Below are 19,271 nucleotides of genomic sequence, written 5' to 3'. Positions count from 1 at the left end.
TTCTCGTTCATCCAGTACATTGTATTTTCTACGTATTTTTTGGGCGTATTTTTTTCTCTCTTTGTAGTTAAGCTGCAGGAAAAGCTACTCGTTAAAAAAGTAGCTAAACTACCGCCAAGCTACTGAAAATGTAGTTAAGCTACGTAGCTTAGCTTCATGTAGCGTGTTACTGCCCAGCATTGCCTGCATTACTTAGTGCAGTGGTTCTAAAACTTCTTTCACCAATTACAATATCAGAAAAAAACGTGTCTCTCCAAGTTCCACCATAATGACCAACATTAAAATACAGTAGCTTATTAGGACTATGTATTCATTAAAAACAAGGCAGATGTTTTATTTCAAAACTGAATTCTATATTTTTTGGCACTGTATCATGACACACAGTTTGAACAGTAATAATGCGTTTTTTAATCAAGTTATTTGAGATGAAGCCAGCATACCACAGTTTGAGAATCAACGATTTAGTGGATGTCACCTGTTTGAGTTCGGTGCTGGCAGTGGGAGCCACTCCAGTTCTGGGAGCAGGTGCATTTGTATTGACTGACGCCATCCACACATGTGCCTCCATTTTGGCAGGGGTTACTTGCACACTCGCTGATGTCTGAGGACACGGGACACAGGAAACTTATTATTTTGCCTTTTGGACACTAAATCATGAGTCAGTCTTGTTATACTATGCATTTCAAAGAAATCATACTTACCGTATATTTGGATTATATGGCGCATTTAAAATCCTTACATTATCGGATGAAATCGACAGTGCGTCTAATGTATGTAATAATATTGGTTAAGCTTCCTGACCTCAAAGCATTTTTAGATGTGATATGTGTGACCAGTAGATGGCAATCATACATACGCGATAGGTGTAGACAGGAGGTTGACGCCTGTTCAATAAATGACCCTAGCAAGTGCCTGTAAGCAAGCAAGCTCAAAGCTTTGATATTTCATTCAGAATATAGAACATTACACATAGTGCTCAAAAATCCGTCAAAATGTTTTAACACGACTTTGGTAAGGGACAAAGCTGCGCAGCTTGATGGATTCCTAAAGCCCAAAAAAAGTCTGCGGGCTATAGAGCGTTTTCCGTTCGGGCTCCAGTACTCTGGAATGCCCTCCCAGTAACAGTTCGAGATGCCACTTCAGTAGAAGCATTTAAGTCTCACCTTAAAACTCATTTGTATACTCTAGCCTTTAAATAGACTCCCTTTTTAGACCAGTTGATCTGCCGTTTCTTTTCTTTTTCTTCTATGTCCCACTGTCCCTTGTGGAGGGGGTCCGGTCCGATCCGGTGGCCATGTACTGCTTGCCTGTGTATCGGCTGGGGACATCTCTGCGCTGCTGATTCGCCTCCGCTTGGGATGGTTTCCTGCTGGCTCCGCTGTGAACGGGACTCTCGCTGCTGTGTTGGATCCGCTTTGGACTGGACTCTCGTGACTGTGTTGGATCCATTATGGATTGAACTTTCACAGTATCATGTTAGACCCGCTCGACATCCATTGCTTTCCTCCTCTCATAGGTTCTCATAGTCATAATTGTCACCGACATCCCACTGGGTCATTATTGTCACCGATGTCCCACTGGGTGTGAGTTTTCCTTGCCCTTATGTGGGCCTACCGAGGATGTCGTAGTGGTTTGTGCAGCCCTTTGAGACACTAGTGATTTAGGGCTATATAAGTAAACATTGATTGATTGATTGATATATGTCGGATCATTATAGCTACCATAGTCAGACGTACTGTGCTTCAACATACGGGTATTATAATGATGTGTGTATAAAGATCCCAAAATGGCAGCTATCAGGAGACGTACTATCTGACGTTTTATTTCGCCATATTATGCATATCCAACTTTTCTTACTTGTAGGTACCTGCTGATATGTATTTAGTATCTAAATAAATGTGCACGAGTCCACCATCGTAGTCTGTGCCGTAGTTAATATGCTTCTTTTTTTCCTCTATCCTCTTCTTATTGGGGGAATTCATTCTCTACTGTTGCCATTTCTGATATAAAGTAGCATACAGTTCCAACTTATATCTATCTGATATAAAGTAGCATACAGTTCCAACTTATATCTATCAGTGGTCTCGCAATGGAAGCGCTAAAAACTAATTCAAGATGACAGAAAAGACGGTGTCGAAGTGGAACTAGGTAAATAAGACCGCCCACAAAACAGCGCATACTGAAGAGACGGTTAGAAAGTGGCTTGTAAAACATAATCTATACAACATTTTAACCAAAGAACTATCATTGCATGTTATGTAGACCAGAAGGAGGTGTTTTAAATGTAGAAAAAAAAGTCATAATATGATTTTTTTTAATGCGCCCTATAATCCGGTGTACCTTGTGTATGAAAAATGTGGTAGTTACGAAATAATGTAGTCGTTTTGATTGATTGGTTGATACTTTTGTTAGTAGATTGCACAGTTCAGTACATATTCCGTACAATTCACCACTAAATGGTAACACCCGAATAAGTTTTTCAACTTGTTTAAGTCGGGGTACACGTTAATCAATTTATGGTACAAATATATACTATCAGCATAATACAGTTATCACACAGGTTAATCATCATAGTATATACATTGAATTATTTACATTATTTACAATCCAGGGGGTGGGATGAGGAGCTTTGGTTGATATCAGTACTTCAGTCATCAACAATTGCATCAGCAGAGAAATAGACATTGAAACAGTGTAGGTCTTACTCGGTAGGATATGTACAGCGAGCAGAGAACATAGTGAGTTCAGATGGCATAAGAACAAGTAAATACATTAGAAGTACATTTGATTATTTACATTAGGTTATTTACAATCCGGGGAGATGGGATGTGAATGGAGGAGGGTATTAGTAAAGGGTTGATGTTGCCTGGAGGTGTTGTTTTAGAGCGGTTTTGAAGGAATATTGGGATGCATAACACCTTGAGAGTCAAGCTGGACAACAAGTTGCTTGCTTAACCTTTGGCTTGTTGGCTAGCAGTCTGAATTCTGAATCTGCAGACCCTAAGTGTGAATTGTGAATAGAGCGGATCCACTAAGGGAAAACATGCCATATGGGAACGTAATCTTACGTCTAAGGGTCTACTGTACGATTGGCAAAACCATTCAGAATAATTTGTGTGGAATGGAATATTTTGGGGGTTTTTCAGTAATTGTTTGAAATTATTTTCATGTTCTTTCCACAGCATGTGTCTGCCCAGTTCCTATGTCCTCAAATGATCTAGTAATCAGTTTTGAAAGTTTTTTGGCACAAATTTTGGATGGATGTAAAAAAAAAAAAAAAAGGAAGAATTTGGAAGCATGTGAATGAAAAATAGTGAGCATATGGTGTGATGCAATGTCTGTAATTCCGAAAGAAGTGAAAGTTGGAGATGGAAATATTGACTCTGCAGGACGCTAGCGAGTAGAAAGCAGGTTAGAGAAAATGTGATAACACACATAGAAACACACACACAGACAACTACATAGCGCTAATCTGCACAGATAACCTATAGAAAAATGCTGTTCAATCATTGATATTCAGTTCAATTGGATAAAACAAAAATAAAGAACAAAGAAATAGATGTTATAATATTTTTTTACAAATGTGCAACTTGTTCAAGATTTCCATACATCAGTTTTCTACTGCTTGTCCCTTTTGGGGTCGCTGGAGCCTATCTCAACTGCATTCAGGCGGTAGGCGGGGTACACCCTGGACAAGTCGCCACCTCATCGCAGTGTTCAAGATTTGAGAGCTGGTAGTTATACTTTTTCTACATATATTAATAAAAATAATACATTGATTTAATTCCTTACATCACTAAATAGGCTTCCAGTCAGATTGCTTAAGTTACTCATACAAATTGTTCTCTTCCTATACGATACCGATATTGGAGCCTTGAATAGTGGCCGATACAGATGGTGCGATACGACATCGGCACATATGTTATAATTTTTTAGTGTGGAATGTTAGAACAGGCTCGATTGATCAAGTGAAATTAGTCAAACATTGGACAATGGTCGGTATGAAAAAAAAAAACTTTTTTATTATGAACCGTCTAGAATTGACTTTTTGTCAAGAGTTGCAGCGTGGAAGCAACTTCCTCAATGTGATCCAAAGATGCAGCCGACAACAGGCAGTTGGTGAGTGAAGTAATATGATATCAAAACAAAACACATTCACGAGGGAGTGGGGAAACACGGCTAGGAGTGGTAAAAAGGAAACAAAAAAAGGCAAGTCCAACTAAAAAGGGCTCAAGACACATGACATCTTTTGCATTGAATATTAGGCATGGCATTAGGAATAAGACAGGCAGAGCAAATGAAAACCAACCGGCGCCGTCTCCCCAAATAGGACGCTTATCGGCAACCGGTTACAGGTGTGCCCCAGTTGCTAATCAGCAAGCAGGTGTGGCCGCCTGTGCATGGCACATGGAGGTGAATATTCCAAAATAAGTGCAAAGGACAGGAACAAAAAAAAACACAGAGACAAAGCCAACATAAGTCCAAAACAGTCACCAGGGCATGATATTTTAGCTGTCTTTAAATTAAAGTGGAGTTGTAATTGGTTGTTGGTGATGTTTAGTGGTCACAATGATTCATTAAGTTGACCAATTATGCTAGTAAAGTTGCATGTAGGGGACAGGTTTGTTACTGGATACTTTCTAATATGGTTCTGTACGCTGTATCTGTAAGTAATACTCAGCTATACATTTTTCATTTTTTTTATACTGCCTGCAATATACTTTTAGACTGCAACATTGTACAATTATGAAACATATCATTTATGTCTAGCTTGTGTGCTTATCTGTTGTGTAGCTGCTGGCTCCTAATGTGTTTACCTTTTGTACATTTAACTTAGCTGAAATACAAGAAAAGACAAACACTTGTGTGCTTATTGGAGGATATTTAGGCTTCGTTCACACTGCAGGGTTGGGGGTCATATTTAGATTTTTTTTTGTCAAATCGGATCTTTTTAGCGGCTGTTGACATTACAAATACAATGCAATTTCTATGTGAATGCAATCTAACCCACTGGCAAACATGACGTCATGGTGAAAATCAAAATGGCTTTAGCTCTAGACGGCCTCAGTAATTTGATGGCAATTTGTAGCAATTTTAAGAATTTTGTGCAATGAAAGTCAACATTTTCTGAACCAAATTATTGCGCGTAGAAGATTAAGGAAGAAGACAGGTATTTTGGCTCTCGCATTTTGAGATAATTTGCTTCGATGTCTGCTTGAAGAGGGTGTCTGTGGGTGAGCAGTTGGAGACATAAGTGGTGGAGCTTTCACGTGAGTTCCTAAAACATTATTTTCACCTGTATTTTTGTCCTTCGTCAAGTATTTATTTTATAACCGTCTATTTTGGCGATTGAACATATCGCATATGAACAAAAAAAATAAGAATTGATTAGCAGTGGGAACAAGGCCTTACACTGCAGGTACTAGACATTAAAACAAGGTTGCACACTTATTGAATGAGGTCCTGACATTGAGCAACTGAAACATAACATTGAAACAAAATGCTTTTTGACAACGTTTAATCAATGCTGGGTTCTGACGTTGATTTGACCAGTGAATTTTGGTCATTTCCCAAACAATGTTCTATAACACTAATACAAGGTTGAAACAACAATCTTCTTGAAGACCTTTATTCAATGTCAGGTTGTGATGTTGATGTGACCATTGAAATTTGGTCATTTCCCAACCGACAACGTGGATCCAACGTTGGACATCAACGTTATCTCAATTTACAAATACAACTATTTTGCAACGTTGTTTCAAAGTCAGTTTTAAAAGACAATATATGTACAAGCAACGTTGTATTAATGTCTTGTGCCGGCTATGTAAATGTTTACTGGCTGTCCAGTTTTGCGTAAGTAAACATACTGCAGGACTGCTTGTATCGTAGCGCTAAAATGAGAGATTTTAGATACAAGCAGATATTATCTGATACTTGTATTGTTGCTGATATTGGACAGATATCAATATCCGATTGGGGACCCCCCCCAAGTAATTTTGTATGTTGTCTCAGGAAGTTTTATTTTATATTATATTTTATATTTATATTAATTAAGGTGAAAAACGAATAAGAAAGTTAAGAAGAAAAAGGGAGAAGACATTTATTATCATTACCAGACGTACAAATTCGGCAAATCTTCAATTCTCCACAGTATAGTGAATGACAACCAAGCTCTTTATTATTTTGTTTGGCTTCTGTGGAAGCCCTCACATGTCCAAAACATTATAAAGCCCACTTCACTCTGATGGATATTTTTAAACTTATTCAAGCAGTAGATTTCTTTTTCCACACTCCATCAATATTACTTTTTAAGCATGGCTAAAATTAGACCGCACATGCTGGGGCAGAAAAAAACAGGAACAGCGATAACACTGTTGCAGAGTCATACCTTCACAGGTTGCTCTTAAGCGTGAGTGTCAATAAACAAATAAGCGCACCCCTTGGAATTTTCATGCAAGAAAAGTGCTCCTGCTGCAGGCCGATGGTGCATTCAATAGCCTGCTGAGCATACCGTATTTTTCGGACTATAAGTCGCAGTTTTTTTCATAGTTTGGCCGGGGGTGCGACTTATACTCAGGAGCGACTTATGTGTGAAATTATTAACACAGTACCGTAAAATATCAAATAATATTATTTAGCTCATTCACGTAAGAGACTAGATGTATAAGATTTCATGGGAATTAGCAATTAGGAGTGACAGATTGTTTGGTAAACGTATAGCATGTTCTATATGTTATAGTTATTTGAATGACTCTTACCATAATATGTTACGTTAACATACCAGGCATGTTCTCAGTTGGTTATTTATGCGTCATTTAACGTACACTTATTCAGTCTGTTGTTCACTATTCTTTATTTATTTTAAATTGCCTTTCAAAATGTCTATTCTTGGTGTTAGATTTTATCAAATAAATTTCCCCAAAAAATGTGACTTATACTCCAGTGCGACGTATATATGTTTTTTTTCCTTCTTTATTATGCATTTTCGGCAGGTGCGACTTATACTCCGGAGCGACTTATACTTCGAAAAATACGGTACTTCGGTGCTATCAGAACTTAGTTTGAGTATAATTTCAGGTCGAAATATTGTCCGGTGGGACAGTGCTCCATGCAAAACACACCAGCGAGTGAGGGAGAGTAAGAGGAGGGTGCTTTTGGGGGCTTACAGTCACCCAACATGCTGCTGCTCAAAAAGCTGTCAGGCAAGGCACTTCACAGTGGAATGAAGTACACGTGTGTTGTTTTTACTGTACTTAGACACTGAATACCACTTTTTAACAACATTTTCTATCAGTATTTCAAATGTCTTTCTTCATCTGTGTGTAAATCAATATTTCAAATGTGTCTTTCTTCATCTATCTGTACATCCCTCCATGCATCCATTTTCTACCGCTTGTCCCTCTCGGGGTCGCGGGGGGTGCTGGAGCCTATCTCAGCTGCATTCGGGCGGCTTCTCATCACAGGGCCAACACAGATAGACAGACAACATTCCCACTCACATTCGCACACTAGGGACTAATTAGTGATGCCAATCAACCTATCCCCAAGTGCATGTTTTTGGAGGTGGGAGGAAGCCGGAGTACCCGGAAGGAAACCACGCAGTCACGGGGAGAACATGCAAACTCCACACAGGAAGTTATAGAGCTTAATTTGATTCAGTTTGAATTATTATATACATTTTTCAGTCCAGTTCTATTTGTGTACAGTAGCTTATCAATTTATACCAATTAAGGTACAGCCAGTTAAATTACCCCCTAGGCTTACTGTATACAGTCTAATGTTCTTCACAAACAGGGACATAATGCCAGGTTTATGTAAACATGTGCTTAAACCATAATAAAATCTCAATACACTACACAACAATAAGTGAAATCTTGACAATAAAAGTTACAATAAAACAAGATCATGTTGAAAACAACAAAAAAAACTATAAATTATATAAACAATATGTCAGTTATTCTGAAACTGTGGTACATCTGGGGGTACACCAAAGAATCACTTAATCATATATTTAAACACAGTGTTACCGTTCAAATTGTGCTTAATAATGTTATAAAAACGACAAATAAAAGTATAAATTATATATACAATATGCCAGTTATTCTGAAACTGTGGTACATGTACCACTAATAGAACCCGGGCTTCATCTGGGGGTACGCCAAACAATCACTTAATCAAATTTTTCAACACAGTGTTACTGTTCAATTTGTGCGTAATAATGTTATAAAAACGACAAATAAAAGTATATATTATATATACAATATGCCAGTTATTCTGAAACTGTGGTACATGTACCACTAATAGAACCCAGGCTTCATCTGGGGGTACGCCAAACAATCACTTAATCAAATATTTAAACACAGTGTTACTGTTCAAATTGTGTGTAATAATGTTACAGTGGTATACTCTAGGATTGAGCATTTGTTTTTGACCTATTTCTTCTGTCTGAGTTACCATTTCAGACAAAAGATATTACTGTTATGCCACTGCAGTGGACGCTGGCGTTTAGGAGGTTAAAAGGTCAATGCAAGGATTTGTCAATGTGTTTACACTGGCCCAAGTTTCTCTGTGCAACAGGAGCACTTTAGTGTTTTTATTATATTTAGTTTGCTGCAAAAATGTTTGTCTTTCCCAAGTTTTAAACAGGACTCAGTTCGCCGTCCTGGTGTCATTTGCAGGCCAGATCTGGCTGTTGATAACACTGCCCTACTGTACAAAAACTAACTACATTTTGAATTTGAAATTAAACTAAGTTAAATTGGACATGGAATTTGAAGTACAAATGGAAAACAAACTATACATAACATTTGAACTAGGAATGGAATTTCAAATTACTTTGAAATTGTAAACCTATGAAATTTGACTTAAAAAACGAATTCAATTCATTTGAATTGGAAATAGTTTCCACAGGATGCAAATGGGCGTTTGGAAGCAGTGTGCAGGCAAGAAAATGTATTTATTCTAATAATCGAGCCATAATACAGAATGGTGCCGATGGCACGAGAAGCAATGGTAAAGGCTTAACCAAAGACTAGCAAAAAAAGGAGAAGTAAGAAATAAGGATAACCAGCGTAACTGTTGCATGTAGCAAACAAAACTGACAGGCAGAGTGTGGCAAGAGGCAGGAATAAATAGCTCTCTGATATGTGACCGGGAGCAGTTGAGCGTCTCGACCACTGATCAGAGGCAGGTGACAATAATCAGCAACCATGACAACCATGAACACAAAAACAGGAGTGATGAAACAAAACCAAACAACTTACTTTGTATTTGGTATTTAGATCATTGATGAGTCTTTTGTCTGCTTTTGTGTGTTACTGCGCCATACTGGGGACATTCGGGAGTGCAGTTGTCTGTGGCTTCATGTCAATATTTGCCTGTACTTATTTGACTGCTGCATGTTTTTTATTTTTTATTTTTTTATATATAATTCTTGTGGGTTACTTGCTTGGGGTTAAAAGAACCAAATACCATTTGACATGTGCTTAATTATATTTCTGGACTGCATATGTCCAAAATCCAATATAACAATGTTCTAAAAAAAAAAAAAAAGTATATATATATATATATATATATATATATATATATATATATATATATATATATATATATATATATATATATATATATATATACTTTTTTTTTTTTTAGAACATTATTGGACTGAAATTTTTAATAAATTAAATTGAAATATATATATATATATATATATATATATATATATATATATATTTCAATTTAATTCATTTATTAAATTTTTAATAAATTAAATTGAAATATATATATATATATATATATATATATATATATATATATATTTATATATATATATATATATATATATTTCAATTTAATTTATTAAAAATTTCAGTCCAATGATTGCACGGAGATGAGCAAAGCCAAAACATATATGTATTAAGTTCGCTGGAGACTTGACTGAAATTTAAATTTGAATTAAGCATGAACTGGAAATTAAATGGAATGTCCTGTAAACTTCATTTGAATTGGAAATTAAATGTTAATAGAATTGAATTCCAAATTGGAAAGAATGAAAATCAATTGCAATGTGGGGGAATTGATCAGTCTTAAATTTTACATCACTAAAACGTAAAAGGGAACTGCACTTTTTTGGGGAATTTTGCCTATCGTTCACAATCATTGTGAAAGACATGACAACGTATGGATTTTTTTTGAATGCATTCTAAATATTCAAAAAACATAAATAAAAGTCTGCTTACAGCAGAGTCAATGGGAGCTCCTCTATTTTGCCAATAAAACCCAATAAATAACCATCCAAAAACCGCCAAGAATACTTCATTTACATTTGCTGACTTGAATATTAACCAAGTATCAGTGATATTGTTAATATAAGCGCTAACGCAGACAAACTATTTATAGCGGCGTCGTGATCACTGCCACGTGTGCCCGTGTTTACGTCATCGAGTGGCCTGCTACTTGCTCACTTCCTTGCGCCCTCTAAGTCTATTCTTGATCATAAATCATACATCTCACCTGGATATTAGACTTCTGAGAAGGTATTCCGACAAGTTGGTACACTTTGACAGCCATTTGAAAAGAGGCCTCCTCACCCTGTTTCTTAGTGAGGCTTCTGAGACTTTTTTCATCTAAATGGGAATATACAAACATCCCAGCAGTCAGGATCCTAATGACAGCAGATGTTGTACAGTACGTGATGTTTTTTTTTGTTTGTTAGCTCTCAAAGTCTGCAGTGACCAATAATCAGCAATTAAAAAAAATGTAAATGTTGTCATGTGTTTTTTTTTAATTAATGTGCCGCATTTGCTTACAATGATCAAAATACGTAAATATCAAATGTGCCCGGTACCACGTTACACATATATTTAAATCATATATATAAAACCTTAATGTAAGTGTTTGGATGTTTTTTAAAGGGCTTTGTAGGTGGAATGGTGCGGCTCCCATGGATAGGCTCAATCATAAGTGGACTTTCGATCGCATTTATTTAATATTTAGAATGCATTAAAAAAAAATTACAAAAACATACATCATGTCTACAAAAAAGGGCATATCACCTTTAAATTGTTGTATAATTTAATTGGAAATTGATATTAAATTTAAGTGATTTTTAATTTTAATTTGAAATCTAATTAGAAATTAAATGTACTGGGGATGAGGTGGCGACTTGTCCAGGGTGTACACCGCCTTCCGCCAGATTGTAGCTGAGATAGGCACCAACGCCCCCCGCGACCCCAAAGGGAATAAGCGGTAGGAAATGGATGGATGTACTGGGGAAGATATCTCCCGTCCAAAGGTAAAACCCAGTGACTCAATTTTGGTCAAAACTGAGCTGATAATAATTTTGGAGTTACTAGGTGATATGCTTTACATTAGTGTATGCGATATTGTAATTTATCCTGTAAGTAAGCTGTTACGCGCATGGCAGGACCTAGCAACTACCACATAACCGCGTGGATACAACAGAAAAACCTAGTATCTCAAGGGTATCTCTAGAAGTGAGTTACTAGGTTCTGCTTTTGGACAGGAGAAATGTAACTGAACTTAACAGAATCAAATGGAAGTGGGACCTCACATGACCCAACGTGTTATGTTTGCAGGTTGCGTGCAGGTCAGTCATCATTACCTTTACAAAAGACGCCAGCTCCACTCCACGTTCCGTTGTCCTGGCAGACACGTGTGGCTGAGCCCACCAGGTGGTAGCCCTGCGAGCAAGTGAAGTGCACCTCGTGTCCGACCAGATGCTTGGAGCCGAACTTGATTCCGTGATCCGGTTCTTCCAGCTGGGGGCAGGTGGTGGGGGCTATGGGGTATAGAGAAGAAGGCTTATCACATGTGGAGAACAGTAACATCCTCTGGCCTTCTTCGCCTGGGGATACGTGGTACACGTGTCACTGGGCAGACATCATTTAACCGCAAGCCTTGATCTGGAAGATAGAATGCATGAATAATACACACTTTTGACAATACATAACATTATAAATGGACTTCCATTTGGACTATTATTACATTTTTATGCTTCCTCTACCTATGAAGAATGTGAGAAAGCGTTCAATAATGACTCAAAGTTTCTTCTGTGCCTTGAGACCAATTGTGCTGTTCAATGTTTTCCAGATGAACTGCTTCATGTCACAATCACGCCACATGAGAAAAACGTGTGCTGACCAACAAGGGAAAGACGTTTTCATGATGAAAGTTGGAAGGACTGAACCATGACAAAATATTATTTGACCTATTTGCCTTTTTTAAGATTGGCCTTTCACTGACACATGAATTGATTAACGTGGACCCCGACTTAAACAAGTTGAAAAACTTATTCGGGTGTTACCATTTAGTGGTCAATTGTACGGAATATGTACTGTACTGTGCAATCTACTAATAAAAGTATCAATCAATCAATCAAACAGCAGGCCAATTACAATGCAACTTCTTGGGTATTTTGCATGAAAAAAATTGCTACAGTAGAAGACGTCTCCTGTCACGCATGAGAAAAACTCCCTATTTAAAAAGAGACTTAACTATCTAGGATGTCTTGTTTTTTTTTGCTTACGGTGTTATAACACCAAACTGAACCTCAACCTGTATGGAGGCAAACTTATTTAAATACAACATGGACCACAGCTACAGCATATGCATTGTAATGCCGCTACCCTGATTGAGCGTAGAGAGCGCTATCTAAAGACCGAAGAGTTGCCAGCTCATTGCTAAGCATGACTCAGCCACCACTCAGCATGACTCAGCCACCACTCAGCATCCGTTGCTGTATATACTGTATATATTTTCAGGGCATATTATAATTCAGTAATGTTTGATTTATGAGCTAATGATAACAGAGCTAAAGATTGAAATTACTTCGTTTTCCAAGCATGAAAAGGAAGAAAGTGGGTGTGAAAGACATTGCTGAAAAGAAGAGAATGATAGTCATTGAATTAAAGATAGAAATCATTAAAAACCTGATCGCATGACGCAATTTGACTGTATCACTGCTAGTCTACACCATATTGAAGCAGATTGGGTCCAATGTGCTTCTGAAATATTTCCTGTTACCCCCCTCCCACACCTTTCCTCCAGTAGAAAGAAAACATTCTTCACCCCTCATTCTCTGCTGTGACTATAAATAATATGATTTGTCTATTAAATTGTTAGTAGTACACATCTGTACAACATTGTATCCTTATTAACATTAAAGAAAACTTACAACAACAAAACAATTACTTTAACATTGATTTTTTTAGTCCATAAAAAAAACTATTTAAATGTGCCCTATAAAACAAAACCAACATTTCTTGCCTATTAGTACCGGCTGGTGTGCATTCGGGATTTGTATAATTCCCGAAAATTTGAAATTAAAGCGTGGAAGCATTGCTGACATACAAAACCAGTGAAGTTGGCCCGTTGGTTAAATTGTAAACAAAAACAGAATACCATGATTTGCAAATCATTTTCAACTTATATTCAATTGAATACACAAGATATTTAATGTTCGAAATGAGAAACTTTTTTTTAAAACATTAACTTACAATTTAATGGCAGCAACACGTTGCAAAAAAGTTGGCACTGGGGCATTTTTACCACTGTGTTACATGGCCTTTCCCTTTAACAACACTCAGTAGATGTTTAGGAACTCAGGAGACCAATTGTTGAAGCTTTTCAGGTGGAATTATATCTCATTCTTGCTTGATGTACAGCTTAAGTTGTTCAACAGTCCGGGGTCTCCGTTGTAGTATTTTAAGCTCCATAATGCGCCACACATTTTCAATTGAGAGACAGGTCTGGACTGCAGGCAGGCCAGTTTAGTACCTGCAGTCTTTTACTACGAAGCCACGCTGTTGTAACATGTGCAGAATGTGGCTTGGCATTGTCTTGCTGAAATAAGCAGGGGCGTCCATGAAAAAGACGTTGCTTGGATGACAACATATGTTGCTCCAGAACCTGTATGTACCTTTCAGCATTAATGTTGCCTTCACGGATGCTAATACACCCCCATACAATCACAGATGCAGGCTTTTGAACTTTGTCTGGATGGTTCTTTTCCTCTTTGAACCGGAGGACACAACGTCCACAGTTTCCTAAAACAATTTGAAATGTGGATTCGTCAGGCCACAGAACACTTTTCATCAGTCCATCTTAGATGACCCTGGGCCCAGCAAAACCGGCGCCGTTTCTGGGTGTTGTTGATAAATGTCTTTGACTTTGCATAGTAAAGTTTTAACTTGCACTCACAGATGCAGCGACCGACTCTAATTACTGACAGTAATTTTCTAAAGTGTTCCTTAGCCCATGTGGTGATATCCTTTACACACTGATGTTGGTTTTTGATGCAGTACAGCCTAAGGGATCGAAGCTCACGGACATTCAATGTTGGTTTTAGGCCTTGCCGCTTACGTGCAGTGATTTCTCCAGATTCTCTGAACCTTTTGATGATATTGATGAAATCCCTTAATCCCATGCAATAGCCTGTTGAGAAATGTTGTTCTTAAACTCACGCATTTATCCACAAAGTGGTGACCCTCGCTCCATCCTTGTTTGTGAATGACTGAGCATTTCATGGAAGCTGCTTTTATACCTAATCCTGGCACCCACCTGTTCCCCAATTAGCCTGTTCACCCGTAGGATGTTCCAAATAAGTGTTTGATGAGCATTCCTCAACTTTGTCAGTCGTTTTGCCACTTGTGCGAGCTTTTTTTAAACATGTTGCTGGCATCCAATTCCAAATGAGCTAATATTTGCAAAAAATAACAATAACCAGTTCGAACGTTAAGTATCTTGTCTTTGCAGTGTATTCAATTGAATATAAGTTGAAAAGGATTTGCAAATCATTGTTTTGCCTTTTTTTACGATTTACACAACGTGCCAACTTCACTGGTTTTGGGTTTTGTATTTATAAAACAATCTTGCCTTTCTATCTTCTTCCTCCAAATGGTCCGTTTGGAATGTACACAATTGGTGTTGTCACCAATTGGGAACATCGTCAGCGGATTATCCATATGTGGTATAAAACTACCCAAGCAAAGTTGGGCTCTGTGGGTGGTGAAGGTTGTACTTTGGCTCCCGCACAAACTGGGAGATAAATATATTACAAACTTGCACATATGTACATACAATCATACAGAGGTACAATATATTCATACATACATACGTACATTCATGCATCCATAGACACATACACAGGTGTATACACAAACACACATACATATATCCACACGTATATTCACTGTACAAACATACATATATACTGTACATACTGTCCCCAAGCACATACGCATAAATACACTCATGCATATAATTAAATTTTATCAAACATATATTAAAGTTGATATGGGCATCTGCATCAACAATATTATTTGCCTGAAAGGATGGACAAAACATGTAAAAAAAAAAATTATAGTACCCAAACTGTACGTCCTTCTTACTTTATGCATCTGCATCTGTAGTTTAGACAACAAACTGCCCAAAATATGATTCAAAGAAAAAAAATGCTGTTATTGGTCGTATTACCCAACACATTCAAACCCTTAAGTCTCATCTGAAGAAGCAAAAAGTGCCTCGCTAACTTTTTGTTTCATGACAATGTGCCTTTAACTATAAAGAAGTCGCTTCAAGTCTGTGCAAAGAAGAGTCCTGCTTCACCCACAAACCTTCACAAAAAGATGGATTTTCTGGAAAATCTACTTTTAATGGTCAGCTCGGTGCCAACTAGTTATGGCAATGGACGAGACAACGAAACGGTAAGTAATAAGAGTAGGTTAGAAATGTGTGAATGGTACGTTAGCAACTTAGCTTCATTTGTTGTGTAGCTATCTTAGCCTTCTATTGTAAGACAATAGCATCATCGCACCCTGGCAAAATAAAGATTTTTCTAAAAACCTTACTAATTGGATCAGTGTTTACTTTGTTTGGCAATGAATGAGTAAGTTACATAATCTGTTATGTTCACGATGCAACTCGTAGCGTACCTTATATTCTTGAGTCTATGTTGTTTACAACTTGAAGCAGCCGTGCAGCGGAATTATTTAGTTATATAGAGTAGAAAAGCCTTTTATTGTCAATACACATGTAAACAGTACGTCCAGGATGTAGCACAAAAAAGTTAGACTCGGTAGAAGTTTAACCTTAGTCAGCCTATAGTTCCAGACCTGTACGTCACCCGAGCTTCTTTCCTCACTTTTGTCCTCCAACGTTGCCTCCTTCAGGAGTGCCGACAACAAATTACGGTGAGCCGCTTATCTCGCTATAACGTCTGGGATGTTGTGTTGTGGTGAAAGTCAGTCAAAACAGATAGCTTATGGTGGTCAACAATTTCCATAGTGAGCAATAAAAGCAAGAATGCTAAACAACTAACTAAAAAAATCCAACAGGCAAATGCTTACTCAGCGTGAGATGGCATGGTGACGAGAGGTTCATTTGCATCTAACAACTCAGCCTCTCAAAACGAGATGTTTTGAAAGCGAGAAAAAAGTGGCTTGAAAATATAGGTTTGTAAAACCAAATCTTTGTACATTTTTCACCAAAGAACCACAATTACATGTTATGTAGACCACAAGCAGGTGTTTTAAATGTTGGGAAAAAACATGACATGACCAGTTTAAAGTGCATCAATTTGCCTGAAATTAAAAAAATCTCTAGTTTAAATTAGAATTTTTTGGGGGGCGGAATAGTTATTTCATACTGAGAAATAAAATAAAAAATAAAATCAATAAATAATAATACATTCAAAGTGATCAGCAACATAATTAAGGAGCACGATTTATAAAACACTTTTACCAAAAACGAATAAAGCAATGTGTGCTGATTTTCTTCAAATCAAAAGGAGGTACTCAAGGTTAATGGCTACAATGAGCATGTTTTACAGTACATAGATTTTCAAAGTGGGGTTTCAAGTATGATTCTGCATGATAATGATAAAGCATGTTCTCGTGGTCACATGCGCCCCACTGACATCGCAACATGTCCGCCTGTGGGGGGGCCCACCTCACTATTTGAAAAGGACTGGTCTAACGCCAGCCACAAATGTTAAGAAAATATCTAAAAGGTGGACATTTATCCATAAAAATATGAGAAAGCTGCTGATGGTGTGTTTGACAGATAAATAGCTGGAACTACATACTGTAGAAGTCCACTTTCCAAGGTAAATACTGTACACTATTATTACATTATTTCATGAAACTACTGTAATTGTTATTAGTACATGTTATTTAATTGTTTTTATACAATATTAATTCTCTATAAGTTTGTTTTACTTATTGAAAGGCATTGGTTTCAATTCATTTCAGTGGGAGACCTTGATTTGAGATACAAGAGTTCTGTCACAGAACCATTAGGCTCGTATGTTGAGTTATTGCCGTTCTTCTATAATTTCAATCATATTTAATTTAGCCCGATTGTAGCTGAGATAGGCACCAGCGCCCCCCGCGACCCCAAAGAGAATAAGCGGTAGAAAATGGATGGCTGGATGACTGTTAGTATGATAGTGTTGCAAACTAATAAACATTGTTAAATATTTTTCTGACAGCCTCAATCAACATTGACCATTATTATCTTTAAAGTCTGCATAAATAGGACAAGAGAAAACATGCATATAGACATCGGTCTCTTACCAGCTGACTGGTCTGCTTGAGGCAGTTTGGAGACTGAATTTTGCAGCGTTGCCAGTTTTGACTTCATTATCCGGAGGCCTTCTGTGAACCGAATTTCTTGGCCTTTCAGAAACTTGTCCATCTGTCGTAGCACCCCAACCACCTGGTGCTTATCCATGCAGGTCTGCGGAACAAGTAAAGATCAGTCGGTTTGACACTAAAAACATCTCGTTGATGTGCACTTATGGTTGCAAAGATGTCATCCAGATACCCAGGCTGTCCCTGTTTACTTTTGATGTGCAAGAAAGACAAAATCTGTCTGGCAGATGTCTGCAAGGACATAAGGCCAAAATATTGAAGAATTTGCATGGCAGCAGGAGAGTTTACAAAACGACCAAAATGAAAATTGCCAGCATGTAATTCAAGAGTCCAGCTGCAGTACAACAATGCATCTAATCCTTCCTGCAAGGTTTATTAATCACATGGTCATTGGAGCAATTTCTCAGACGGCATACCTTGAATTCCTGTACTCATATTTGAAGGAGGTGGGGGTCAGAGGGGGGCTTGGTACAACAACAACTAGTTCCAAGACATTAAAAATCACCATGCACATAGTTTTGACCCATGCGGTCGCTATAATGCTTTCATGTCCAAGACTGAGGGGAAATGCCTCTAGCAGAACTCCAGATGCTACAGCAAAATTATTTTTATTTTCATTCTGCACCAACAAAAATGATTTCCCACATAGAAAAATAATCATATCCCACACAAGTTAGTTAAACTTACCTAGACATATTCTTACCTGAACTGCAGCATGGCCACGAGTAGCTGACAAACACAGCAAAATCAAACACCTGCACCAAAAATACATCTTTTCACAAGTCCAGTAACCAAAAGTGTTCCTCTTGTGGCACCGAACACACCAAGGTAATACAAAACTATGACTGGTTTCCTCCAGGGGGGTCTTGAAAAGTTTCTAGGGGATGCTCATCAGGTGTCTATGAAGATGGATTGGTGCTGCAGGAAAGTTCATGCTCTCTCTGAGCTGTGCACGCCGCCTCCTGCTGCAGGGATCCCTCCCACCAATGTAGAATTTCTGACATTTACACGACGTGGAAATGACCGCAGACGATGAATTAAGTGAATAAACGTTGCAGAAATGACTTATTCCTGCAACTGCAACTATTATTTTGGAAATATAATTACATTTCGTGGATTGTCGCCTGAAACAATTAACAGGGTAATATTATCATCTGAATAGCATTGTTATTCATAATGAAGAATACATAAAACATTATAGTTGTTATTTGTTTGTACATGAGCGGATTATGTGGAATTTTAAACCCAGCGTGGTTCCGTTTTCGTTTGCAGGTTCAAAGTGACATCTTGTGGTCAAAATTGGGAAGAAGAGAGTACGACGGTCACGCATTACATATGTCGGTTGCGTGACTATTTCACGCACTTCAAGTAATTTAAATAAAGAAATGTAAGTTTTCTCGGGGGAAAAAAGAGACGGATATTTACATGTTTTCACGAATTACATTTTGGAGACATGTGAAACGAAGCGTCGTTTTTTTTAAACGCAGATACGGATGACATACATGAATTGTAACCAATAAGAAAGGCCATTGTAATGACGCAGGTGAAATGCAACCAATCACATACTGCAATGTTGTAGCATCCGGTTAGATAGATCCG

General features: G+C 37.7%; 1 protein-coding gene across 1 annotated transcript in view; it reads right to left on the bottom strand.

Annotated features, from left to right (window-relative positions):
- LOC133559100 (fibulin-7) overlaps window positions 1-18,682 on the bottom strand; it is a 53,441-nt gene extending 34,759 nt beyond the window's left edge. Inside the window, exons 1-4 of the mRNA XM_061910484.1 lie at window positions 18,376-18,682; window positions 17,595-17,757; window positions 11,624-11,800; window positions 476-601 (exon numbers count right to left, since the gene is read on the bottom strand). Of these exons, the coding sequence (XP_061766468.1) occupies window positions 476-601; window positions 11,624-11,800; window positions 17,595-17,757; window positions 18,376-18,444 (535 nt within the window). The 5' untranslated portion in view covers window positions 18,445-18,682. The remainder of the gene's footprint in view (window positions 1-475; window positions 602-11,623; window positions 11,801-17,594; window positions 17,758-18,375) is intronic.
- Between the last annotated feature and the right edge of the window lie 589 nt (window positions 18,683-19,271).

This window comes from Nerophis ophidion, linkage group LG09 (genome assembly GCF_033978795.1).
Source record: "Nerophis ophidion isolate RoL-2023_Sa linkage group LG09, RoL_Noph_v1.0, whole genome shotgun sequence".
NCBI classification, from domain to species: domain Eukaryota; kingdom Metazoa; phylum Chordata; class Actinopteri; order Syngnathiformes; family Syngnathidae; genus Nerophis; species Nerophis ophidion.
Note: the sequence above shows the minus strand (reverse complement) of the source record. Positions and strands in the feature narration are given on the sequence as shown.